At 40.5% G+C, this 26,241-nt stretch overlaps 2 protein-coding genes across 3 annotated transcripts; one reads left to right on the plus strand and one right to left on the minus strand.

The window, feature by feature from the left end:
• Nucleotides 1-841: 841 nt before the first annotated feature.
• On the minus strand, nt 842-3,505 carry srd5a3 (steroid 5 alpha-reductase 3). The gene is made up of 5 exons (XM_044198758.1): nt 3,230-3,505; nt 2,856-3,007; nt 2,587-2,772; nt 2,371-2,496; nt 842-1,523 (listed from the first exon to the last, which is right to left on the minus strand). Exons 1-5 carry the CDS (start codon nt 3,451-3,453, stop codon nt 1,264-1,266), a joined length of 948 nt encoding a protein of 315 aa, XP_044054693.1. The 5' UTR covers nt 3,454-3,505; the 3' UTR covers nt 842-1,263.
• A 3,790-nt stretch (nt 3,506-7,295) lies between these two features.
• On the plus strand, nt 7,296-25,750 carry kdr (kinase insert domain receptor (a type III receptor tyrosine kinase)). 2 transcript variants are annotated; one of them, XM_044200115.1, is made up of 30 exons: nt 7,296-7,614; nt 8,469-8,562; nt 8,676-8,878; nt 9,549-9,670; nt 10,330-10,498; nt 10,749-10,888; nt 11,242-11,425; nt 12,455-12,575; nt 12,779-12,945; nt 13,038-13,194; nt 14,141-14,261; nt 14,399-14,510; nt 14,632-14,976; nt 15,488-15,634; nt 15,720-15,851; nt 17,390-17,496; nt 17,900-18,035; nt 19,485-19,589; nt 19,706-19,819; nt 20,196-20,284; nt 20,554-20,716; nt 20,830-20,921; nt 21,039-21,161; nt 21,251-21,362; nt 21,452-21,551; nt 21,646-21,751; nt 22,423-22,568; nt 22,668-22,752; nt 24,754-24,839; nt 24,966-25,750. In XM_044200115.1, the coding sequence occupies exons 1-30, from the start codon at nt 7,548-7,550 to the stop codon at nt 25,180-25,182; spliced, it is 4,062 nt and encodes a 1,353-aa protein (XP_044056050.1). In that variant the 5' UTR covers nt 7,296-7,547; the 3' UTR covers nt 25,183-25,750. The 2 variants fall into 2 exon arrangements, with proteins under 2 accessions (XP_044056050.1, XP_044056049.1); XM_044200114.1 differs by having other exon boundaries at nt 7,344-7,614; nt 10,333-10,498.
• Nucleotides 25,751-26,241: the final 491 nt, after the last annotated feature.

Below are 26,241 nucleotides of genomic sequence, written 5' to 3' on the forward strand. Positions count from 1 at the left end.
TAGTCGGCTTTTTGCCCAAAAGGTTGAGAATTTAATACATCGCCATCTAGTGGATTCCTCAAATCCTATAGCGCAGACTCAAACTGGAGACCATCTTGGGATGGGATACACCAGCCGCGAGGCCGTCCACATGTTGACGTTCCGACCTATGAGTACTCAGCAGTCATTATTACTACATGAGTACCCAGTAGTCATTATTAGTATATGAGTACTCAGTACTCAAGGGTCGGACCATTTTCGAACCCGGCCTTCATTTTGATCTCACCTGCACACCTGTAAAGTTTCGTGACTGCATGTTGCTTCTGTGGTAGTTCCCGCTACAGTAGGTGTCTCCAGGGCCACATTTTGCCATGATGACACACACACACACACACACACACACACACACACACACACACAGACACAGACTCTCCAGCCACATGCTGTTGCGGCTGGTAAATATACGCAACATAATGACAAAATAATTAAAATAAATAAGTATATAGGAAGTAATTAAACATGAAACTGATTCCACTCCCGTGTTGTTTTCCTTTTTATTGTGTGTAAGTGTAGTATTCAATTACAACAGACCTAATTTTATGATGTAGTTGGAATCAGGACAACAGGATATTGCTATTGCCACCATGAGAGAGAGAAAAAACTCATATTAATGACATGTTTTTTGTTATATCAAAATAACTTGTGTCACAATATACTTATGACATTTCTCTCATAAAGACATACCCACTTATTTTGTTTTAACAAAAAAATGTATTGTTATAAAACAAAACTTCCCACTGGTATGCTGTTAGAAATAGAACATTTCATGTTGCTATAACAAGAAAAATACTCAGTCAAAGCCTCAATTTCTCTTTTTTTATTAAAGAAACATTTTAAAGTTCCCATTTTAACAACATAACATACATTTTCGTGTTGTAATTGTCATTATTTCATGAATGTATCTTATTTTAACCAAAACAAGATCTCGTAATGAAGAAGTGATTTGTGGTGACATTCTTCACATCAGTCTCTAAGAAAACAGCTCACCTCTCACCTGGAGAGACCTTTGTTGTGGAAGAATGTTTCTCACATTCACACTTGTGAGCTGTTCAACCACATTCAGTATTGTTCTGTTGAAGGTACTGAGCAGCTTCACTTGGTCGAGAGCACCTTGTCAGTCAATGCTGAGAGAGAGGGGAGTTTTACTCCTACGCCCTCAGATCCTCAGACCTCTCTGACATTCTTCTGTGACTTTACAGATCCCAAGGAATGCAAACAAACTATTCACAGAACAAAAGGTATAAATGCTTTTCTATGCCTTGGGTATGATTCATATTTGCTAATATAAAGGTCGTGACAAAGCTGTGCTGCCAGTGCCTGGTTGAAGAGCACATAAAGGACAACAAACCACCAGGTAAGAGACAGGCCTCCGAAAACCAAGCTCAGTGAGACGTAGATCAGCAGCTCAGCGAAGTAATGCGGGCATGACACCAGCTCGAACCAGCCTCCCTTTGGCACTCTGTGAGCCAGCGTCTCCACTGTTCCTGAAAGACGCCACAAAAGCCAACAAACAGAAAATACATAAGTCCTTATGTAACCGATAGGCCAGCGGTTATTCACGTGGTTATTATGCGTGTGTGTTAAGTTAAAGATGCACTAATCAATATGACGGTGTAGTCCCTCATTCATCCAGGAGTGTTCTATCGTAGAAAAGGTTTCAGTCGTAGTCATCTGGACACAGATGGCTACGACTGAAACCTTTTCTACGACACTAATCAATACGTTTATATGGATCATATGACTATGTGTTATGTGAAAGGTGTCGCTTATTGTGATGAACCCACAGACCCCCAGGCTAAGGAGCTTTTCACGTTGCATATTCTTAGCCCGGGGTATCGTTAGCCCTGGGCTAAATTATTCCAGGGTTAAGAATACGCAGTGTGAAAATCCATAAATTACAACAGTTTGCTAACAAGTTCCCCATAGCAACTTTATAAGGTGATACTATGTACATGTTGTGTTTTCAGCTTGTTCTGCTGCCCAAACAAACAAAAAACAATGAATGCAGCTTTAATTTACCATGCATGTTTTTGTATGTCACTCTGTTGGAACATTATATAAGCCTCTACTTTTGTCAAAGTTTGACACAGTGATTTTTCAAATCAATGTGCCATTTTAAAGGAATTACCTTGCAACAATAACACACTTAACAACAATAAAAGCAAATGATGTTCACTGTGATGGATTTCGCCTCATAAGCACACTTAAAGTCTCTGCAATCTATTTTGTGTAGCCTACCATCCTGGAAAGAGCGGAAAGCAGTCTTGCAGGTAGCAAAAACACCCACAGAATCTAATAAGACAAATTGAAAAGACAACTGCACAAGCTTACCTGACTTTCCAGTGCGAAGCCTGGCCAGCAGGACCATGGATTGATGCTGCATCAGTGAGGCCCCAATGAAAAGTGCGTTTCCAGCCACATGAAACCAGTCCAGCTGAGAGAGGAGACTTCCTGTCCCTAAAAGGATCAGCACAAACATCAATACCACATAGAAACATAGTAGAACCAGTGAATAGTCGATGTAGAGCGGACTGATTTCAGTTTAACCTTTTCCCAGACGATCCGAGCAGAGCACCGTCAACCCCAGTACGACGTAATACCCCACACCGAACACATACTGCACCAAATGTATGGCCCCATCAGAGAAAACGCTGACAAACAGGCACTCCAGCAGCCTCCTGAGGGAGTGGGCGAAGAGCAGCAGCTGCACCAGTAGAGTAGACAGCTGTGGGACTACAGACAGTATGAAGACCAGCACCAGTATGAATCAAACAGGAAGACACAAGCTTTAACAGAGCGTTGGAATGTCAGCCTACCTTGACTGTCAGTGCTTGGTACACCTGTCAAAATGTCTAATATGCCAGTCAGCCATGATGGGTATGACTGATGCTGAAATATGAGGCTCAGGTACAAGGCCAGAAGAAAACCATTCCAGCCAACAGAGACCGCGTAGAAGTGCCAGAACCACCTAAAAGGTGAAAATAGTAGCTCAAGGTGGGATTTTTGTGTGTTCAACTAAATTAGCATCTACACGTACACGTTTTAATGATGTAAACAATGAAATTACTTCAGTTAACAATGAAATTACTTCAGTTACAAATGTATAAATTATACACATAAGTTATAAATACATTATATTAACTTACAGCTTATAACGTTAGCTAAGTTGTTTCCTAAACAACAGAATTACCTTTTAGGGACATCAAACACACGCAGCCAGTCGTCTCGTTTGAGGCTTTGTTTGGTTTTTCCGTACCGAATAAGATCCTGAAATAACATGTAAAGACGACATGTTTCATATTTTCTCGGCAGGCATGGTGAGATTTTGTGAACGCAAAACGCTACAAGGAAACATAAAGCCAGAGAAGACCACAAAACATCAGTCAAGCTGAAGCCGACTGAGCTCCAAATCATCTTCCAGCGCTGCAGGTTGCGGACACATTGTTTTGTGCGACACAGAAAAGATACCGTCGGGAAACTGTCGCAACGGTTCCGGATGAAATGTGATGGCAGGAAATGCCAAGTAATTATTTAATCGTAATAATTTAATAATTTGCCACTTAATTGTGTGAGATACGTTGTACTCGGCGTCCATGAGAAGAGTTTTTAACTTTGCGTTCAGTGTAAACAATGTTGGAAAATGATTCAGCAGGTGGCAGCACCTGAATCTCATGGCACAACAAGTGGAGCCATTATGAGAGCATGGACCATCTAGTCAGACAATACTTTTGTACAGATAAGGGTGATACCCTGAAATATTCAGACTTTCTTTTCTCATTTAATTGACTGGTCAATAAAATGTCAAAAAAAGGAGATTATTATTAAAAATGATTCTCAGAATTTCAGAAAGGCCAAGTCGACATATTAAAACTTTTGTTTTGTCCAACCAAGAGTCCAAAATCCAAAAGATATTTAGTTGAATAACATAAAAGATCAAGAAAAGCAGCAAATATTCACATTTGAGATGCTGGAACCAGTAAAGTCTTAAGCTTTTTTGCTTAATAAATGACTTACACGATTATTTGATTTACAAAATAGTTGCTGAATTTTCTGTCGATCAACTATCTGACTAATCTATTAATCAACTAATCATTTCAGCTCTAATTAAGATTAAGAACAGTGCCACAATGTCAAAGTAAAAGATCTGCCTTCAGCATGTCACGTAAGTAAGAGTAGATCCGTTTTATCAGCAAAATATACTTAAAGTATCACAAGTAAAAACATGTATTGTACAGAATGGCCTCTTTAAGAGAGTTACATTATTATAACAGTATATTGTTTGATTATTATCGGATTCATTAACTTAAAATCTGCATTTTAATGGTGTGGAAGGTAGAAATGGACCTAATTCTAACTACTTTATATACTCCTGGGTAGTATTGTAGCTTATAAATTCATCATATGTTTTGTATATAGAATCTTTATCTGCACTGTATCTGGTTAACTACAGATAAATGTAGGATGCACAGATAAATGCAGAGTGAAAAGAACCATATTGCCCTCTGAGATGTCGTGGAGTAGAAGGAGGAAGGAAGGTGCATGTTTTATGTGTAAGTGATTGTTCAAAGTGTTCTCTGGATTCAAAATCTGCATCAGTTCATCACACTTTGATCTTCAGGACAGTGTTACCAAACATGATGTTGACTGACCTCTTGGCCTTGCTCAGTTTTTGCTGAGCTTTCTTCTCACAGGTTCACAAGTCGTCTGTGTGTTCCTCCTCTCTACAATGCAGCAATGTGTCAAAGGAAAAGAAGTGTGCTTTTGTGAAAGATTTGATAAGGCCTTTGAGGCATTCCATTCCAGGATGCCTCTTAGAGGAGCACAGTATCCTGTCTGAGGAAGTGTGGACTGTTTCCCGCTTCCCTCCCTCCCCTGTCCTCAGTGTCCTCCTCTTTTTTACTGTGCCAAGAGCTGGACCCTCACTAGGCCCCCCAAAGATTGCAGTCAAGTTGGTGCTCCATGGGCACGTAAAATACCATAAAATAAGATTTGTGTTGCAGATTCAAATCAGTATGTACAGATTCAGACACAGTTTGAGGAAAAAGAATCCCAAAATATCGGTGAGAAGGTTTTGATAGAACACAAATGAATGAAACTCTTTCCCCTTTGTTTCTTACACACTGGAGCGTGCAATATATCCAAAAGCTTATGCATTATCTGGCAAATCTTCCATGTTTTAGTGATATATTCCTTTAACTGTGCCTAAACTAACCTGCTCCTGTATTTCCTCTGAATTGTCATTAACATGTCATTTTAATTTTTCTTGTCCTCTCCTTTGGTTCTGTTTTTCTCTGCTGTGTAAAGCACTTTAGATCAACTATGCTGTGTTTAATATGCTATACAGATATGCCAGCACCCTGAAAACTCAATTTCTAGTCGTTTGAAATAAATATGAGAATAAAAGCACCCATTTGACACAGGTGTGAAGCTGCACTAACCAGCAACTGTTTGGTCATTTAAACTTGATTATCAAAAGTGGAACAGATTTTATTGACTAATTGATAAATCAACTAGTCATTTACTGTTTCCTGAGATATAGGTTGTGCTTTTGACATTTTACATGCATTGTTTTTGTATTTAACAAGTTTAATTTCATATTTATTGCCTGTTTTATTGGTCCTGTTTTTAGGTGCAACACTTCTTATCTACTTTTTATTTCTTAATTTATTGATTGTACTAAATACATTCATTTTTTTTTATGTAGGGGCTAGGCAGGCTCCTGATAATGTCGTTTGTGTGTTTGTGTGCTGTTGTGTTACGCTGACTTGTGTATGTGTTGTTATTTCCGAACATTTCCTTCATATACTTCTTCTGTGATTTATACATTATTCATGTAAATGCTACATGCTTTCCCTCTTGTTTCAGTTGAGTTGTGTATACTTCTCTACACAGATGCCATCTGTACTGTGCCCTCTTTTCTGCGGCAATCACAACAATGCAGTGTGACCCCCGCCCTTTCTCTCATGCCCATTCTTTCTGTATTGAATTGTGGGACACTGACCTTTGACATCCCTCTTGTGATCTCAGAGCATAAACACAAACAGTGCCAAGACAATTCACAGCTTTTTACTACTGAATACTTTAGAAGTTGTTTTGATTTCAGTACAGTACAGTATAGACAGCAACTTTCCCTAGCTGTTATAAAGTATTATCTTCCACACAACCTCACATTTCCTTGCCCTGAATTTCTTCCTCTTGTTTGCCCCAAATTCAGAGAAGTAAAGCTATCTGTACATCAGGAAACTCCATAAATCACCGATAGCTGAGGCAGAGCAGGATGCCAGGGGTGCCAGGAGCCGAACCTGGCAAAAACCCCACCTCGGTACTGTATTCCCTGGAGTGTCGTCACTGCAAACTGGCCTCCATCGTCTCTGAGGCTGTGTCGGCCTTGCTGCTCTGTGAGGTAACCGTGCCCCCGTCATTTAAATCTAACAGATGGGAATAAAAAGAGCTGGGAAATAAATGTTGCATTATGAAACAAAAGTCCCATGAAATAAATAAAAGTAGTCATTTGAAAAATATCCTTTTTTAAATAAAAACCTATTTATTTATTTACTGAACTATATTGACTCATTTATATATTTATATTTACATGTATTTATATATTGAATTATTTGAATTATTGAATTATTTCATGGGCATATTTATTTTTTATAGGCATATTTATTTATTTATGTATTTATTCATTTATTTAAATGAAAATGGAATTAAAATGAACTAAATGAACAACCACCCTTTTCACTTGGTTTATTGAAATTTAATCAAGTGCTCATTTGTTTCTTTTTATCAGACACAGAACACTACATCAAATGCATTTTAAAACAATTTAAAGCAATTTGGAAAAACATGTTCCTAAATTTCATTTGAAAATCAAAGTTTTAAATGAATATAATATAGATACTTAAATTACCTTAGAAATAATTGCCAGTATTGTAAAGTAACTAAGTACATTTACTCAAGTACTTAAGTATAATTTTGAGGTACTAGCTTAATTCCATTTTATATTACTTATATTCCTACTCTACTACAATTCAGAGGCAAATGTTGTACTTTTAATTCATCTACATTTATTTCAAATCTTTAGTTACTACTTATTAATACAAAATATATTCAACAAATACATTATGATGTATTATACATTAAATTAAAGAAGTGTCCTTCAAAACATCTGATCAGAGTTCAGTGTTTGTCCCTCCAACACCCAGCAACAAAGTCCAGCAGTATCTCTCATGTGGTAGTTTTTAGTTCTGGTAAGAGAGAGACGCTCCTCCCCTGCAGGCTGTTCAGCTGAAGCGCTTCTCTCCATCCTCAGCTTCAGCTCCATGGGGACACACGCAGCCACACTCTACTGCTGCTTGTTTTCATGACTTTCACAGACTTTTCTCGGGAGTGGACTATAAAGCATCAGACGTCAATGGATTAGTACTGAGCTTGGAGGATTATTATTACTGCGCTGAAGCTTTTTTTTATTGGATGTTCATGAGGACTCTGTCCATGTCTTCTGACGGATGATGGCTCCGGCAGTCTCCGTCATTCCACTATTTGGCATAATTCTGGAAATCAGTTGTGTTGCTGGTAAGAGAATGAATTATATCTATCTATCTTTACTACTAACTTCAGTTAAATAACAAATCCATTTGCCATTAATAAATGCTACCAGATTGTTTTATATTTCTCTGAGTTTAATGTAGTCCTCAGTTGTGACAATGATGGCTTGCTGAACACTTTTATGGTTAATGAACAGTTAAGTCTGTTCACTGGGATCATTGCAAAAGTGAAGAGCATAAAAAAGTATTGGAGTGTGTGTCAGCTAATTTCTGTTATGCTAATATACGCACAAAGGGATATGATGAGTTAAAGGAGGGAAATGTGTGTCTATTTGACAAAGAAGAATTAGTTTCAACCAGTCATAATCCCATTTTATATTTGCAAAAAATGAGGATCGGCATGTTAATTTAGGGGTCATTGAGTTATATTAAGGCACATTTGCCTTCTTGGTCAGCCTAACGTGTTTTTTCCATACAATACAATATGTGCTTTAGGGCCTCACAGGGAGGTGGTGGGCAGCGTGTATCCTCAGAAACAGGAACCCCACCTAGGCCACACTGTGCTGGGCTATTGAGCCTGACCCGGCCCATCTTCCCCTGCTTCCTGTTTTGACACAGCTCAGCCATTTGCTGCTGCAGTGGAAAAATGGCCCCGAGTAGAGAGCCAGTTACAAAACAGTTCTACTTTTTTCCTGTATTGTACTTACAGTTTCAACCTTGTGCTTTTGACCTGATTAATTTTCATTTAAAAAATGACACACTGTGTATGTGTGTGACCTCTGACCGCTCTGTTTGTTAGGGCCGTACAGACGGATGTCATGATTGTTGATCGTGTTTGTTGCCAGTTTTTGCTGTGATTGATTGTGTTGTTGATTCCTCCAGCCATTGAGCTGCGGTTTATGCCTGATCCACCAACACTGAACATCTATGGCATCCACAGGATGAACAAATCTGACAACCTGGAACTAACATGCAGGTATGCATAAACATACCTTACATATACATAAATATACAATATACAGCCATCAACACATGCATACACAGTGTACAAAAGCAACATTTATAATTCCCTGTCCCTCGATCCGGCAGAGGTCGCCAGTACCTGAGGTGGACGACCCCTTCTACAAGCACTCGCTTCTCCACCAGTGACTGCAGTGGATCAGGACTCTTTTGCACAACTCTGCGGATCTCCAACGCAACTGTGAATGAAACTGGACAGTACCAGTGCTCCTACAGCGACCTGAGAGTCGAAGATGGCAAGACTTCAGCAGCGACTTATGTGTTTGTCCAAGGTATAACTCACTTTAACCTTATTTTGGAGTGCAACTGGAGGGGTGGCAGTGGCATTATGGTGCTGCGTTTTGTTGTGATGTCGTGTTATACAGAAGACCTGCATGGCAAATATGCTTTGGACAGTTAGGAAAATCCTAGCTAAGTATTTATTGATCTAGGCTATACATTCAAACAATCTTTTATGGATGACTGTGGTTCACAAACCCACTGTCAGGTCAGACACAAACTGGTAAAAATGTTGTTAATGGTTGGATTATTATGAGTGATATTACTGCAAATAGTATCGCACAGTGACAACATTTTAACCCAAAATACTGTAAAAAGTTCTACATTTATATGGTAAAAAGTGTTCAAAGTCCACTACGTGGTGAGAGAAAAACCTACAGTACAGTGTGGTTAAAATGTCTTTCTTACAATCATCAGGATCATTTGAAGTGAATTACGATATATCTCATGCTGCTGGGGCCACTAAAGGACCCACACTGTTAAAGCCACAGCCACACGAAGGATACACTATCACACAGTTTTACATTTAATGCAGTGTGTTCAAACATCCAGTTGTGTGTACAAGAAAATTTGAGGTGACCAATTAGTTCCACCTTGATTTCACTTTAACTTTCTTCTAACTGAATTTAAACACATATCTGATGTTTGTGCATTTGATTTTAGATTACAAGGTGCCGTTCGTGCCGTCTGAGAAAGAATATGAGGTGGTGTTCATCCGTGAGGGAGAGCGGGTGGTTATACCATGCCGAGGCTCAGTGGAGAATCTCAACGTTACGCTCCACACTGTAAGGAAGAGTTGTTTCTGTTCCCTTCATATCCTTTCTTGGTGTAATCTGACGTGTTGTACAAGCTGGAGCAACTTCTGTAGGACGAAAGGCATCACAGTAGATTTAGAACATAAAAGGTTTCATTGTTTTATAAGAGGCAGGAAATAAGTTATTTTTCAAGTGGTATTTCATTTTCCCCAATTTAAGGGCACATTAATATAAACTAATATCAAATCGCATTTTAAAGGGTTACAATTCAGTATTGCATTTCCATAAAGTCTGGGGACTCACAAGAGTCAGATTTTAGAGAAACTTTAGAGAGCTCCTCCAGAGCCACAGATTATAGAGACATTATGCAACTGTCAAGGTTGTACTCCTCATGATGAACCTTTATGTGTTAAACCAGTAGAGTGCCCCTTTAAATCAGTGGAACTGAGACAAAATCCAATTTAATATGGTTTCGAGCTAACATACTGAAAAATACATTCTCATGAGTGATTTCAATTCCTCTATTATCAGCAACTCCTGTGCTGATAGTTCCATATCACTTTACTGAGATTTATTTATTTATTTTTTTACCTAATGTGTTTTTAAAAAAAGTAATGCGATCTTATTTGCAAGATGTTTTTATTTAAAAAAAATCAAAATCAAAATCAGTCCCTTTGTGTGTCTGTCAGAAGTATCCAAATAAGGAGCTCCATCTCGATGGGAAGGATTCTCTGTGGGACGCCAGGACGGGTTTCACTGTTCCCAGTTATCTGATCAGCTACGCCGGCGTCGTGTCCTGCCAGACTCGTATTGGAAATGAGACATTTAAGTCCCCTCTCTACATTGTTGCTGTTGTCGGTAAGATGGAAAAAGATTCAAGCAGAAAATGATGTAGAAGTCTAAATTGTAAAAGTAATCTATATCTGTGTGTGTGTGTGTGTGACAGAGAGAGTGAGACACAGGGACTAATAGTAAGTAAGTGAAAGAGGGACTCGGTGAAGTACTGAGCGAGTGAGCGAGAGTAGATGCAGAGACAGAGAGAGTCTGTAGTCGCAGGAGAACAAAAGGCTGTCGACTGACTGCTGTGTCTTCCCTCCCTTTTCCGCAGGATACAAGATCTATGACCTCACCCTGAACCCCACGCAAGTGAGGCTGTCTGTGGGGGAGCAGCTGGTGCTCAGCTGCACTGCCCACACCGAGCTCAATGTGGGCATCGAATTCAACTGGACGCACTCCGGTCAGGCTCTGGTCAGTGCCCGAGGCTTTTCTGCACTTCCCCTGTGATGGTTAACGCGCTTGTATACTTTAAATGATGTGACAGCCTTCAATCAGCCTGTTTTACTCACCGCTGAGGACACACAGAGAGACCAGAAGTGCTGTATCTCACTTCCTGTTCTCCTTGCACATCTTCCTTACTTCCTGCTTTCAGGAATCCTTCAGCTTATCTCTATAACAGGTCAAAGTGTAAAGGTGACCAGATGTGTTTTTGATGTTCTGCCTGCTTACATTAGAAAATTAAACTTGGTGGAATAAAGCCAATATGTTCTAAATGGTCTGTTTTGAAGACAAACTGTATTACTGAAGTGTCTCTCTTATGACAGACCTCTGTGAATGGTTCGAGGTCGACCCATGCAACACCCCACAAGAAGAAGCTGTGGAACTCTCTGGAGCTGTCCAACACACTCATAGTGGAGAATGTCACAGTTGATCACACCGGAAAGTACACCTGCACTGCATCCAGTGGGCAGATGGAGAAAAGTGCCTCAGCATTTCTTAAAGTGTATGGTAGGTGTAGTGAAAACAATGTTGTTGTAGACAACTGTTTCAGTACTTCTTTCATGCTATAAAACCAAGAATTTTACATTCACGAAAGGGTTAGAGATTTTAGGACATGTGGTTTTGTCTCTTAAAGGCAGCTGAGGGTTCTGATGTGTTATTTATTTTTTGTGTATCTATTAACTGGACCAAAAGAAGTTACTCCAGTTGCAGTTTTTTTTGGTTACACCATTATATCCAATGGAAACATTCAGGATGTCTTGTGCAATTCTTTCTGTGATATCACTGAGAATCTTATATAAAGCTCTGCACGTTTGACTACTGCTCGGTGGCATTTCATGCAATTGAAACAATGGACCCAGCAGTGGTATGCTGTAATCGTAGCATGCATGTATCCATACATTACTATTTATGCAGAGACCAGTTAAAAATGTTTTTTTGCAATAGTTGTTTCTCTTACTTTTTCACTAGATGTGCCTTATGGAGCCCTGAAACTGAAAAAATGTAGTAAAAGGTTGTCAAAGAAGCTGACAATATAACTGAATAAATCAATAAATAATATTGTTTGTTAAATAATTTGAATGGAATGGAAATATATAAGGCTGTGTATTTTATTTCACACTCCATTGTAATTAATTTAAGTAACAGTAGTATTTATTGATTATTTTTATTTTTGACTTGTCTGATAACATTTTACAAACTTTTTGTTGTTTCAGGACTCCATAAGGCACATCTAGTGCAAAAGTAAGAGAAAAAACTATTGCAAAAAAACCTTTCCAACTGGTCTCTGCAATAGTAATGCATGGATAAACAGCACCGTACGATTACAGCATACCACTGCTGGTACAGCATGAATGTGTTTGATTCACGAGGCTTTGTGTCTCAGTGTAGTTATGTGATGTCCTGAGGTTTCTGTTTAGTTTTAGTCTTATGTAAGCTTCCCGTCAGCTGCGTTGAAATGGCTATAAAGTTTTGAATCTTGAAATATTGATGATTTGTGTCGCTAACAACATTTTGTGATTTTTCTTGTGTTTCCAGAAAAGCCTTTCATTGATATGAAAGAGCCGTTGACGAAGGTTTGGGAGGTAAATGTGGGAGATCAAACATCCACCACGATCCCTGTCAAGTACTCAGCCTACCCGGAGCCCAGCTTTAAATGGTATGTTCACAGCAGAAGAATAAGTTGTAGCATAAGTATATTAGTAGCAGTTTGTTGTACAGGTAGTCTGCTAAATGCATACTGTATAACTTTGACAAAATGTTAAAAAGTTATAGTCCATGTGCTGAAGACAGAATTAACTTTCCATTGCGACCTTTGTGTTACACATTACTTTGTAACATTACTTCCCTCTGTCTGCCCAGGTTAAAAAATGGCCTACCATTGAGGGATGATTACAGAATAAAACAGAAAAGTGATGCCCTCATCATCCGTGGAGTCACAGAAATGGATGCAGGGAATTACACAATGGTCCTGACCAATAAGATTACTAAAGAGGAATGGAGACACTCTTTCCAGCTGCTGGTCAACGGCATGTTTTCCCTTTTTTTTATTTCTTCTTGAGCTGTCTGACGCTATTGGCCAAGAGACAGTGGTGATAACTCTTGATGTCTTCTTCTACAGTGCCTCCTCATATCATTGAGAAGGAGGTGGCGGTGGACACTGATGTGCACCCGTATGGCAGCAGCCCCACCCTAAGGTGCACCGCTCGTGGATTTCCCACACCTGCACACATCCAGTGGCAGTGGATGTCCAAGGAGGACTGTCCAGAGGCCTTCTTGTAAGTCCACCTTTCTTCAGTGTGCGTGTGAGAGAGAGAGTCACAGAGAGAAAAAGAGAGAGAGAGAGAGAGAGAGAGAGAGAGAAAGGGGGGGACTTCCTTTTGTGAACGTACGCAGTGTTCGCATGTTTATCAGTCACTCATTGTCAGCAGGTTGTTGATTTAGGAGACAAATAGCTGCTTTCGTGATGTTGACAAAAACAAGAGAAGAGACAATAAGAGCGCACTCTGACCTGACGCAGATCAGCGGATGTGATTCATGCTCTTCACAATGTCTATTTTTAGGACTTCAATTAATCAGACTCTGAATGTAACTAATTTTGTAAACACATCAGAGATTTTTACTACCAGCTGTGTACCTCTCTGGATCAGCTGTTTAAGATAGCAGCTCTGTCTGTGTGATATATAGACAGGAGGTCTGCGCGGCATTCAGTGATTTGACGAGTGTTGCTAGAAAGGAGGAGGCGTGTGTGAGTGGCTGCTTTGACCATCAGCAGGTTCCTTATCTTCTGCCTACATATCAGGGCTCTTCCTCAGTCCTGCACTATGTTTCCTGTTGTTCCCGTCGTGCTCTCTGTCAAAAAAAGAGCTTCTTCCTGCTGATGCTGCGTCTCTTCTTGTATACTTTCTTTCCCTCGTTGTCATGTACCCAGTTTTACAGTCGTATTCGACAAAACACTCGTCAAACTTTTCCTGTGTTTCTTAATTTCGACTGACAGTTTGTCTCAACTAAAAATAGATTGCATAACGCAGCAAAAACAAAAAAAAAAACTTATGAAAAATAAATACATGACCGTACTAGTGAAAGTCATAGTTCTTCATTTGTGTGTCATTTGTAAGTATACATATACAATATGTGTTTGGTTTGAAAGAGAAACTTCTGCAGGAGTATAACACAGCAAGATGTGTTAGTGTTACCTGGTTTCTGTTTGTTTTGCTCCAACAGGTCATGGCTGATGAAGTCTGAGGTACAGCTAGAGGAGTGTACAGGTTGGAAAAATATCAGCAATAGCACTGGTCACCACCCTGTAGAACGAATTATGACTGACCCTGATCTTGCTCAAAAGGTAAATAATTCCTCTTGATTACACCTCCATTCCCCCTGCAGTCCACGACCATAAGAATCCAATCAGTTAAACAGTGGATGTTGCATTTTGACTATATTTAATGTGCAATTTTTCACAAAGTCACTGCACTTCCCTAGAAAATCGTGAGCTCTTTGAAGATTCAGAAAGCTGAGACCCATGCCCTCTACAGATGCATGGCTGCCAACAAAGCAGGAGAGGATTCACGCATCATCTTTTTCCATGTGACACGTGAGCACTGTGCTTTTTCTTAATTTCTGTCTCACGTGGGCTCTTCCTGTAATCATGACTACGTTTCAGTATTCATCATGCTGTTCTCATTCTTGCTTGTGTGTCCACCTGTACGCCGTAGGTGGCCTTGAGGTGAGTGTGTCTCCATCCAATGAGCCCTTAGAGGAGGACCATGTTGTTCTGCAGTGTAAGGCAGACAGGCTGATCTACGGCAACCTTGCCTGGTTCCGCGTGACCAACGTCTCAAAATTAAAGCAGATTGGGTCGATGCAGCGCTGTCGCTCCCTGGCGTTGCACCTGAGGCCCCTGTCGCATGTAGTGCTGTCCAGCGTGCAGGGCACCAACGTGACCCTGGAGCTGCCACTGCCCAACGCGTCCCGTCATGATGAGGGTCTGTATGCCTGTCAGGTCGAAAATATCAAGACTCAGGAGAGAACCTGCTTGCTACGCCATCTTTCTCTCAAAAGTAAGAAAAATGTACAATTCCCTGTTTTTTGGTTGAAAATGTGCCATTCAGGACCTACAAGTCATCATTCACAATGGAAAACCATAATTTCATTGTAAGTCACATACGTCTCATCAGTTTAAGAGGCACGTTATTGTCATATCTTCAGTCTTAAGTGGTGCTTAATGCCTGTAGAGTGACTTACTTGTTTTAGGTGCCATTACACTATTTTCATATTCATGGACTTGTCAAAAGACAAGTGTCACTATCTTTAGACAAAGCAGAATGCATGAATATTAGGATCATCAAGAATATAAAATAACATACAATAAGAAAATATGAGTGGTATATTTCTCTGCAAGTATTAAGAGTGAGGATTTGATTGAAGAAAAGCATGATCATTTCCTTGTGCCTCACAACTTAAACTGATTCTTTCAGATGTTTTAAGAGAGGAAATCTTTAGATTCAACAAAAACTGACATTTATAGATTCATGTGTTTTTTAAATGAATTTTGTTTGATTCTGATTTCAGGTCTTGAGGCTGCAAGGATCCTTAATAATTTAACCGATCAAAAAGTTAACATGAGTGGAACAATCAGTCTCCACTGTGATGCAACAGGGATGCCAAACCCAACGGTGGTGTGGACAAAAAACAACCTCACTGTGGTGGAAGGTTCAGGTGAGACGTGCATGGCTTTTCAATGAACACTGACTCACTTCACAAGTTGCCACAGCTATTAAAAAGCAATATGGATTGCTTTCAGGTGTGATTCTGAGCCAGCGCAACCATATTCTGACAATTCAGCGTGTGAAGAAGGAGGACAGTGGTCTGTACACCTGCACTGCATGTAACAGCCGTGGCTGTGACACCTCACGGGCCTTTTTGACTACTGAAGGTCAGTCCCTGCCCAAGCTGGTGCCAAATGGCAAATGATGAAAACTGAAATATCAGTGTACAATCATGTAGTATTTCCTGTTTGCTGATAGCATAGATGGATTATGAGACAATGGGCCCCTGGGCACAGACATGTAAAAGCTCCCAACCCCTTCTACATAGGAGGAAGCCCACATTGTTTTGTGTCTCTTTGTGTCTCTCTGTGGTCATTTTGTGTCTCCTTGTAGTCATTTTAAGTCTCTTTGTACTTATTTTGTGCTTTTTTTGTACGTGTTTAGTGTCTCTTTGTCGGTGTTTGTATCTCTTTTGGTCATCTTGTGTCTCCTTGCAGTTGTTTTGAGTCTCTTTTAGTTGTTTTGTGTGCTTTGTAGTAGTTCTGCACGAGAGCATGAGTTTAGCCTTAACCTCAATACCCACAATACTCACAAAGACCATGTGTTTTTATCTAGCATCAAGGTTTCACCAAGTCACATACGACATTTTTGATATCAAAGATGTAGAATAAGAATAACTTTGCTTCCTCGTGACAGGAAGTTGACCCAGTTAGCACGCATCCTCCTGAGAGTTTCTAAATCCAAAACAATGAGGAGACTGCAGGACAAAGGGAGAGGCCAGCCCTGCCCCAGCCCCAGCCCCAGCCTCTGCACTCCTGTCCACCCTTTTTTGTCCTGAACACAGAGACACAGCAACAAACAAACAAATGCGCTAACTAGAACTAGGGCCTACGTGACCTGGTCCCCGCCAGCAGAATGTAGACCCAGTTACAGTAGCTCCCAGCTCAGGCGCCAGCCCTGCTAACGAGGGAGGTTAGAGGACAGACCTGCTAACAAGAAAATCTCTGCATATGAAGGAGTTTTACAGAGCCACATACAGGAAGAGGAGGCAATTTAGAACTAAGGGACTTTATGAAAATTATTAGGGTGAGGAGAGTGGTTCAGTCTTATATACTATAGCCTGATATTTATGAGATCGGATGTCTGACTGTCCAATTACATGATGCCTGAGTCACATAGCCAGACACGTTTCTTCAAAATGAAAGCTTTTTGATGTAAATATTGCTCTCCCCAAAAATACCCTCCCTCCCCTCTTTCCCCCTAATAATTTTCGTACAGTTCCCAGGCTGAGTTGTAGTGGAGAGTCAGTTCATTACAGCATGTCGTTACACACTACTATGGCGCTGATAGGCCTTTTCCAAGTTGTCATTGGCAGTAGTTTGTGCTGACTCCTGACCATTTGTTATGACTAGATAAAATATCAGTTTGCTTACAGTCCAGATTCCAACAGTCTCCTTCCTCCAACCCAAACACAGACACACATGTGCACATACCAAAGACAATGGCAAACCTGTCTGAACTTTATGCAACGCTGCCAAGGCACGCTAACCGAAATTGTAATTGACATTCCACTGTGACTGTCCCACGTTTTTCCCTGAAGAATGTGTCCCAAATGTATTGGATTAGTTGTATGATCTTTAACACGTTTTATTATAAGGTTACTTGTGAATACTTCATGCAACTCATATTGTTGTGTTTATTCTAGGTGCAGAGGAAAAGACTAATGTGGAACTGATTGTTCCTATTGGGTCAGTGGTCATCGCCATGTTTTTCTGGTTACTGATCGTCTTTGTCATCCGTGGAAGAAAGAGAGTAAGAACTTCCTCATCCTCATCCTCATCCTCCAATTTGCCATACTTTTCCTTCCTTGGATTTCCCCTCCAGTTACACACAAGGGAGAAGATAATGAATAAAAAAAGTTTACAGCTAAAACACACACACATGAACAAGCACACACACACTGTGGGTGTGTATGACTGATTGGAAGTGACTGGCCTGGCTCTCAGTGGTCGCTCTCCTTTGTATGCAGGAACAACAGGGCCACTCTCTGTTCCCATAAGTCACGTAGACCCACTGCACTGATTGGGCCCCTTTTATTGGAAGAGCACCAGAGTCACTGGAAAACTGATGTACAGTTTCACTGTAGTGAAAGGGAAGAACTGAGACAAATATCGCCCATTAATTCACACACATTCTCTCTCTCACACTGTTTCAGCCAAATGGTGTGGAACTGAAGACGGGCTACCTGTCCATGATCCTGGACTCAGAGGACATGCCCACGGATGAGCAGTGTGAAAGGCTCATGTATGATGCTAACAAATGGGAGTTCCCTCGGGACAGACTGAAGCTAGGTGAGACACAAATCTGATTCAATCCAGAGAATACTGTAGGCAGAAAGAAAAGACAGTTCTTCAACTTGTGACAAAAAGCATCTGCATCACTGAAATGCCCTTGAACAAGACACTGAATCCCTACAAGTCCCAGCTCAGATATCTCCTTGTGGAGGGGTTACAAGCAAGCATTTTTAATCTAATTTCTAATCCATCCCTGGGAACATAGATATGCTCCTGTGCCTAAGGGCCATTGTTTTTTGATGTTTGAGCAGTTCAAGTTCAAAATGGACATATCTTTTTTACTTAACATACTTTTGTTGAGTATAAAAAGAGACAGAAAATTCAAGGGAAGAAAAAACAAAAAGAAAAAAGTAACAACAGACAAACATTTATGTAATAGGATTAGTGCAGGGATTTCCAATCGTGTACCCCAGGGGGTACTTCTGCAGTTATGTACGAGGGGATGTGTAGTAAGATTGTGGAGTAGCTCAGCTAATTAAAAAACATTAAAATTATGATTTGGTAAAAAAATATATATATTGCTTGAGAGATGTAAAAACTAGTTAGCAAGCGAGGAGATATGTTGAAATAGAAAGCTAAAAGTGATGGATGAATGGTTTTAAATGTCCAGTTTCTGCCACTCCAAGCAGTAATAGTACGAATGCAAACTTGAGCAAACAACCTACTTAAAAAGACCAAGCTACAATTCCAGGACCACGATGTCTTGTAATACAACAAGAGTCTACAGCTATGTTAGCAGCTGTGAAGCTGTACTTAGGCACAGCAGTGCTTTGAGCTAAATGCTAATATCAGCACAATGACGATGCTAACATGCTGATGTTTATCAGGTATTATGTTTACCTTGCTCACCATCTTAATTTAGCATGTTAGCATGCCGACATTTGCTAATTAGCAGTAAACACAAAGTACAGCTGAGGCTGATGGGAATGTCAATTTTGCAGGTATTTACTCAATAAACTTAAGTGTTGGACAAAGTCAAATTTGACCTGATGACGGTGCTAGATAACCAAAGTTATTATAATTCATCCTGAGGTAACATGAATGTCTGTACCAAATTTCATGGCAATCCATCTAATAGTTGTTGAGACATTTCACTCAAAACCACAGATGTCAACATCACGGTGGCAATAGAGGAAAGGTCAGGGGAACACCAAAGTCATTGGGATTTATTCTCTGAGGATCATAAATGTCTGTACCAAATTTCATGGCAATCCATCCAATAGTTGTTGAGGTATTTCAGTCAGGACCAAAGTGGTGGACTGACCTACTGACTGACAGACCGATATTGCTATTGCTAAAGCCATGCTAGCATGGCTAAAAATTATCCACTTTTATATAGTTAATAGATTTACATAACTTCCAGTTTAAAATCAATTCAAACATCATGTTATGACGGGTGGTGTCGATGAAGGGGTACTACATCATGACAAATGTTTTGCATTAAAGGTGACCCACTGGGACGAGGAGCGTTTGGTCAGGTAGTAGAAGCAGCCGCCTTTGGCATTGAGAAAGCTACCACATTCACCACTGTTGCAGTCAAGATGCTCAAGGGTTAGTATATTCCCCCACCACCACCACACACACACACACACACACATACACATATAGACAGTACACACAATGAAAACCTTCAAACACACACAGTTAAATGTATCTCTCTGTTACAGAGGGAGCCACATCTAGTGAGTACCGTGCCTTGATGTCAGAGCTGAAAATACTCATTCATATCGGGCATCATCTCAATGTCGTCAACTTGCTGGGAGCCTGTACGAAGCCTGGAGGTGAGTCATTATACAAAGCACTTAGCTGTACTGTACATGAAGACAGGCCTATTTACTTTGTCCCCTTTTGTGTCCTGAGCATGCAATGTTCCTAAGTAATTGTCTTCTTTATGAGAGCTAGTGATGGAACTTAACGAGCATTCCCTGACCTACCTGTTAGACTTCACCTTCGAACACTAAGTTATGTGTGTTTATTTGTCGTGGCTGGTATTTATTTTTCTTTCTCGCAAATATGCCTCACACTTTATTAAATCCATTTATTAAGCCTATTAAATCTGCCTCTAAATGTTCTCTGTAGTCCTGTAATGTAAAGTTATGAGTTGTTGATCCTTCTTAGTTTGATCCTTAGCCTCTTTGCACTTCCCTCTCTCTGCAGGGCCACTGATGGTGATTGTGGAGTACTGTAAACATGGAAACCTCTCCAGCTACCTGAAGAGTAAGCGCGGAGAGTATAGCCCCTACAAGGTAAATGATGTGCAACCTTCATGCAGCCAGTAAACTGCAGCCAACCCTCTGATGTGGTTACACTGGGCCCAGACTGCTGCAAACAGTGACATCATTGACCACAGACCATTACACAGCAATGCGCTCCATTACTGACCCACAGATTTTATCTAACATGGATGATATTGTAATCCAAACAAACCTGCAACCTGAATAAAAGATTTTTATGATTCTAACTTTTTTCTCCTCATTTTCTTAACTGATGTCTGTGTTTTCCCCATGGTCAACAGAGGAAGCAGGTGGACAGCCAGAGGTGGGCGTCTACAGAGGAGGATGTTACCGACGGGGATCTGGGTCTGGGGAAGATTGCCCAGCTGGACATCTGCACAGGAACGGCTGTCTGCGCCAGAGCTGGAGACAGGGCTTCAGGCAGCAACGTGGACACTCAGGAAGGTGAACTCAGAAATTGACAGTTTTCACTTTCTCACCAGTTCACTGCTTGTGGATGCTTGCAATGTTGCTCAGGGCTCACATTTATGATTGTAAAATGCATCATGTGACCACAGAGAGCTCAGACGATGACCATCTGACCATGGAAGACCTGATAAGCTACAGCTTCCAGGTGGCCAAAGGCATGGAGTTTCTGTCCTCCCGCAAGGTGAAACTACAATCATTTAGAAGTCTGTGTGTGTATGCATGTAGACATCCAAAACTGGAGATGATAATCTCTCTTTGCATGCGAATGTGAATTCCTCTATTTCTGTTCGCTCTGTAGTGTATCCACAGAGATCTAGCAGCCAGAAACATCCTGCTTTCAGAGAACAATGTGGTGAAGATCTGTGACTTTGGCCTCGCTAGAGATGTATACAAAGACCCTGACTATGTCCGCAAGGGAGATGTGAGTCCCCCAAACTGTCACGTAGATGATCATTCACACAATTGAATGGTCTGTGAAGCAATGAAACTTACATCTCCATCTTGCTACAGGCACGTCTCCCTCTGAAGTGGATGGCTCCTGAGACCATCTTCGATCGGGTGTACACCACACAAAGTGATGTTTGGTCCTTTGGGGTCCTTCTCTGGGAGATCTTTTCTCTGGGTAAGCCTAGTAATCTCCAGCACACATAACACTAGACACATAATGACCACTTTGTACATTCAGTATCACCTCTGTCATATCTCCTGCAGGGGCTTCTCCCTATCCGGGTGTTTGCATTGACGAGTCTTTCTGCAGGAGGCTTAAGGAAGGCACCAGGATGAGACCCCCAGAATACGCTACCACTGAGATGTGAGGGGAAAGTTGACATGATGCAGTTAAGCATATCACAGAAATGTAACTCCATCCACCATCTCACTGAGATCCAATGTACTTGTGTTCATAGATACCAGACCATGTTGGACTGCTGGCTGGATCGTCCCACAGACAGGCCAACATTCGCAGAGCTGGTTGAACATCTGGGCAACCTGCTACAGGCCAGTGCTCAACAGGTCTGTTTGGGTCAAAACAAATGTCTACTGTGACCAAAGATAATTTCATCCTTTAGTTTAGTTTTTTAATCACAGCTACGTACAGTGTAGTTCAACAGCAGACACTATTTAAGCTCTCTAAAATATTGTCAGTCACATAGAAAAACCCCAGAAGCTCTTTCAACATTCAACAGTTATGAATAAATCAGTCACACAAGAGGCAGTTGTACCATTTTTATCAAAGCCACACAATTTTCCTTGGTAATATCTCTCAGTGCCTGTCTTTGTTATGGCTGTCAGCGGTCCCTGTATATCCCATTAATGCAAAGATAATGCCGTCAAATCCCATCAATTCATCGAGCATTGCCAAGTCATTCTGGGAAATTTGGGAAGTCATTTCCTGAAATTGAAGTAGAAAAACAGGCTGACTCAAACGAGTTACATCAGAAAAATCTGATTACAGCACAAGGACAAGTAATTACTGGAATACATTTAATATCACCAGTAGTGGAAAGTATTCTCATTTTATCTGCCTTGTCTGGTTTTATTTCTTTTTGTAAAGTACTTTGTCACATTGTTAAAAAAATATATTTATTTATTTATATTATATAATCTACTCATTTGTGTGGAATGAATTGGCCCAGTGTGTACTGTATTTGAGGTGATATCATTAGAGTACTCTTGGTCTCCAGGATGGGAAGGACTACATCCCTCTGACAGCAAGCAGCGTGGCAGAAGGATCTCCAGTGACCCCTGACCCCAGGATCCCCTACAGCAGGCCCCAAAGTGGGGAAATCCTGGAAGCTCAGCTCCACTACGACAACCCACCATCCCTTGGGTCAGCGTGATGATCTTACTCTCACTCTCCACTGTCACTTCTAAAAGTTCAAATACTCAGTGGTGAATCTTGTTCAATCACTTCCCCTTCTCTGTGCAGACTGTCCCAGCAGAGTGAGCGGTGCAGTCGGCCCCTCAGTGTGAAGATGTTTGAGGACATCCCTGTGGCGCACAGCAGTGTCATGGTGAGTGTCTATGACACTGGACGATCACACTCAAAACAGAGTAGTCACAGATTTCATCTACTTACTGCTGTGAGAATCAGCAATATTTTCTTTGCTCCGTTTACAATATTAGGAAATATTAGAAATGCATTGGTCCAATACAACACAGTCACAAAGTAAAGCTTATGAAATTACCATGGAGTTGAATCAGCCACCTTTGACACAATGTGAATATGATTATCACTACTTATATTATTATTGTTCTTGTTTTTAAAGGTAGTTAAAAGACTCAAAGTCTCATTGAAACAAGAACTCAAGATGATTTGCTTGATATTAGATGACACGGTGTAAAATAATAGAGCTGCCTGATGACTGGCGATTCTTGGATTAGTCATTTAGTAGATTGTCAGAAAATGAATCAACAAATATTCTGAGATTAACTGATTATAAGTCAGTCTTTGCAATAGGGTTGTTAGATTTGCCAACCGTTTACCACAGTGTATTAACACCATGGTCACGCCAATCATATGCTAATCAGGTACTTAACAATGATGAGGGAGGTGCAGCCAGAAAACAATAGGCCTGATTACTGGGCCATCATGGAAACAAAAGAAGGTCAGTTTCAGGTGAGTAACATGCAGTAATGGGATAAAAATGCATACAGATGGAGAGGGAGAGAGGAAAAGATGTGCATCATGGGAAGTCTCCCAGCAGTCTAGACCTATAGCAGCATAACTATGGGATGGTTTAGGACTCACCCAAGCCAGCCCTAACTATAAGCGTTATCAAAGAGGAAAGTCTTAAGCCTACTCTTAAATGTGGAGATGGTGTCTGCCTCCCCAACCCAAACTGGGTGTCTCAAAATTTCTTGCAATTAAACAAAGAAAAAACAGAGGTAATTGTATTTGGCTGCAAAGATGAAAAGCTCAGCGTTGCTGCTCACCTAAAGGAAAAGGCACTGAAAACCAAAGAGCAGGTTAAGAACCTTGGTGTTTTAAGTCATTTAAAAGCATTACAACAATCCGCATTTTATCATCTTTAAACAGAGCCGAAGTCAGGGACCTTATGACAAAACAAGATCTCGAAAAATTCATTTATGCTTTTATCTCTAGCAAAATTGACTACTGCAATGGACTTCTGACAGGACTTCCTATAAAGACCATCAGCCACCTGCAACTTATTCAAAATTCAGCCACAAGAGTTCTGACCAAAACCACAAGGACAGCCCACATCACCGCAGTTCTTAAATCTCTACACAGGTTGCCAGTAAGCCACAGAAAGACTTTTTACTTATTTATAAATCTTTACATGGAGCTGGCCCTAAACACATGACTGATATATCCCTGCGAGACCTCTTAGATCACTGGCGAGTGGACTGCTAGTGGTACCCAGGGAAAAACCTAAACATGGAGAAGCAGCTTTTAGTCTTTATGAAGCCCAGCGCTGGAACCAACTGCCAGATGGTCTTAGGAATGCCCCATCCATTGCAGTTTTTAAATCCAGACTGAAAACCATGCTGTTCTCAAATGCTTTTACCTAAATGTTTCTAAAACCCAAGGCCGTATTATCATTGTATTATTATTTTAAATCTTTTCATTTATTTATTATTTTACTCTTTTATCTTATTTTTAATCTTACTTCTATATAGATGTAGCTCTTTTATTCTGCTTTATTGTTTTAACATTTAACTGTGTTGTTTTAACTTTGAATTGTGTTGTTTTAACTTTGAATTGTGTTGTTTTAACTTCTCTGTTCAGCACCTTGAATCGACCTCTGCGTATGAAACGTGCTTTATAAATAAAACTGCCTTGCCTTGCCTTAGGAATTTGTGAGAGGCATTTTTTGACATGTTATAGACGAAACGATTAATCGATAAATAGAAAAAAATATCAGCAGATTAATCGATAATAAAAATAATCATTGCAGCCCTACTTTACAAACTAAAGAATATGAATGAGTCTGAGTGTTTCTCTCTGTGGCACCAACCACCAGTGTTCATGTCAATTGTTCTCACTTCCACAGGAGGGTCACACAGACAGTGGTATGGACTTCTCATCAGAGGAGGTAAAAGGTTTGAATCAACAGCTGACAACTACACCCAACTTCAGGTGAAGACTAAACATCAGTATACTATGACCCACATTACTTGCCCATCATTACTCACATTTCTTGATTTCTTTTTAGCTGCAAATCAAATATTAAATATATGTCCCCTTCCTGTTTTCTCTCCTCAGCCAGCTGCTGCGCTGTAAGAGTAAAGAGTCTCTGGCCTCGGAGTCATCCAATCAGACGAGCGGATACCAGTCAGGGTACCACTCTGACGACACAGACAACCCGATCTATGCTAACGAGGAGGTGATCATGAAGCACAACATGCTGAAGAAGCCTCCGCTGCCCAAGACGCCTGACAAATTCAACATGGAGATCCGCTACAGCACACCACCTGTCTGACCCCACACATTCCCCAGCAACTTAACCCTGAGTCTTTTCACTGTACCCTATTTGTTTACTTTCCACAGGTATCACACTTTAGGAACAATGACAATCCTTGCAATACAGCTCGGTTCACTGTGGTGTTGAGATATTTTCACAAGAGATAACTTAATAAGTCAGCTGTGAAAAATGAAGGTTGTATGATAAGTTTGTAAGTGCAGCTCTTTTTGGACAGCTGGAGGAATGCTATCATGTTTACACAGCGAGTAAAAGGTCTGGGGAGCCGAGACACGAGGACATGCCTACTTCCTGAGGCGCAATCCACCCACTTCCTCTATTGCAGGAAATGGCATCTGGAATTTTTAGATAATTGAATCAGCAAATGTTTTCTTTCTGTCTTTTCGTTGTTGGCACACTAAATGCCTAGCAAGGAGTCAGTTCTCTCAGATCAATCAGAACAATGTTTCATGAGTCACATTTGTACAGTTCCTTTATGCATATAACTGACAGTATTTTATTGAAAGTATATTACTAAACCTGCAATAAATGTAACTAGTTTTATAAAATAAAAATACTCACAGATTAAGACAGTTTGTGTGTGTTGCTTTTTAACAAACTTTCAACATCTTTTGATTCACATGGAAAGTCTCCCGTATTCGTTACTATTTGTTCATCCCAGACATGATCATCCGTGAGTGTGTTTGTCTGTTTCTTTGTATCATACACCTCTCATTTCCTTTCTCTGTGTCTTACGCAAAGAAAACAATACTTTCTCAGCCTTGGTCATTGCGTGTGTGTGTGTGTGTGTGTGTGTCCTATAGGAACAATGCCCTTCCAACCTTGGGTATTTTCTTAGTTGTATTCAGCTCTCAATGCCCAGGCCCTGCCAAGGCCAGTGTGAGCCAGTACGACAACAAAGTACAGGGCACATTTAAAAAGCAAGAAAAAAAATCACCCACAGTAAATGTTTATGGAGTTAATTTTGTCTAAATTAATGTTTAAGGTCTTTTATTTGAGGATTATGTCACTACATTGTTCTAACCCTCGGCCTACCCCCCTACCCCGCTACCCATGGTG

This window comes from Siniperca chuatsi, linkage group LG6, assembly GCF_020085105.1.
Source record: "Siniperca chuatsi isolate FFG_IHB_CAS linkage group LG6, ASM2008510v1, whole genome shotgun sequence".
NCBI classification, from domain to species: domain Eukaryota; kingdom Metazoa; phylum Chordata; class Actinopteri; order Centrarchiformes; family Sinipercidae; genus Siniperca; species Siniperca chuatsi.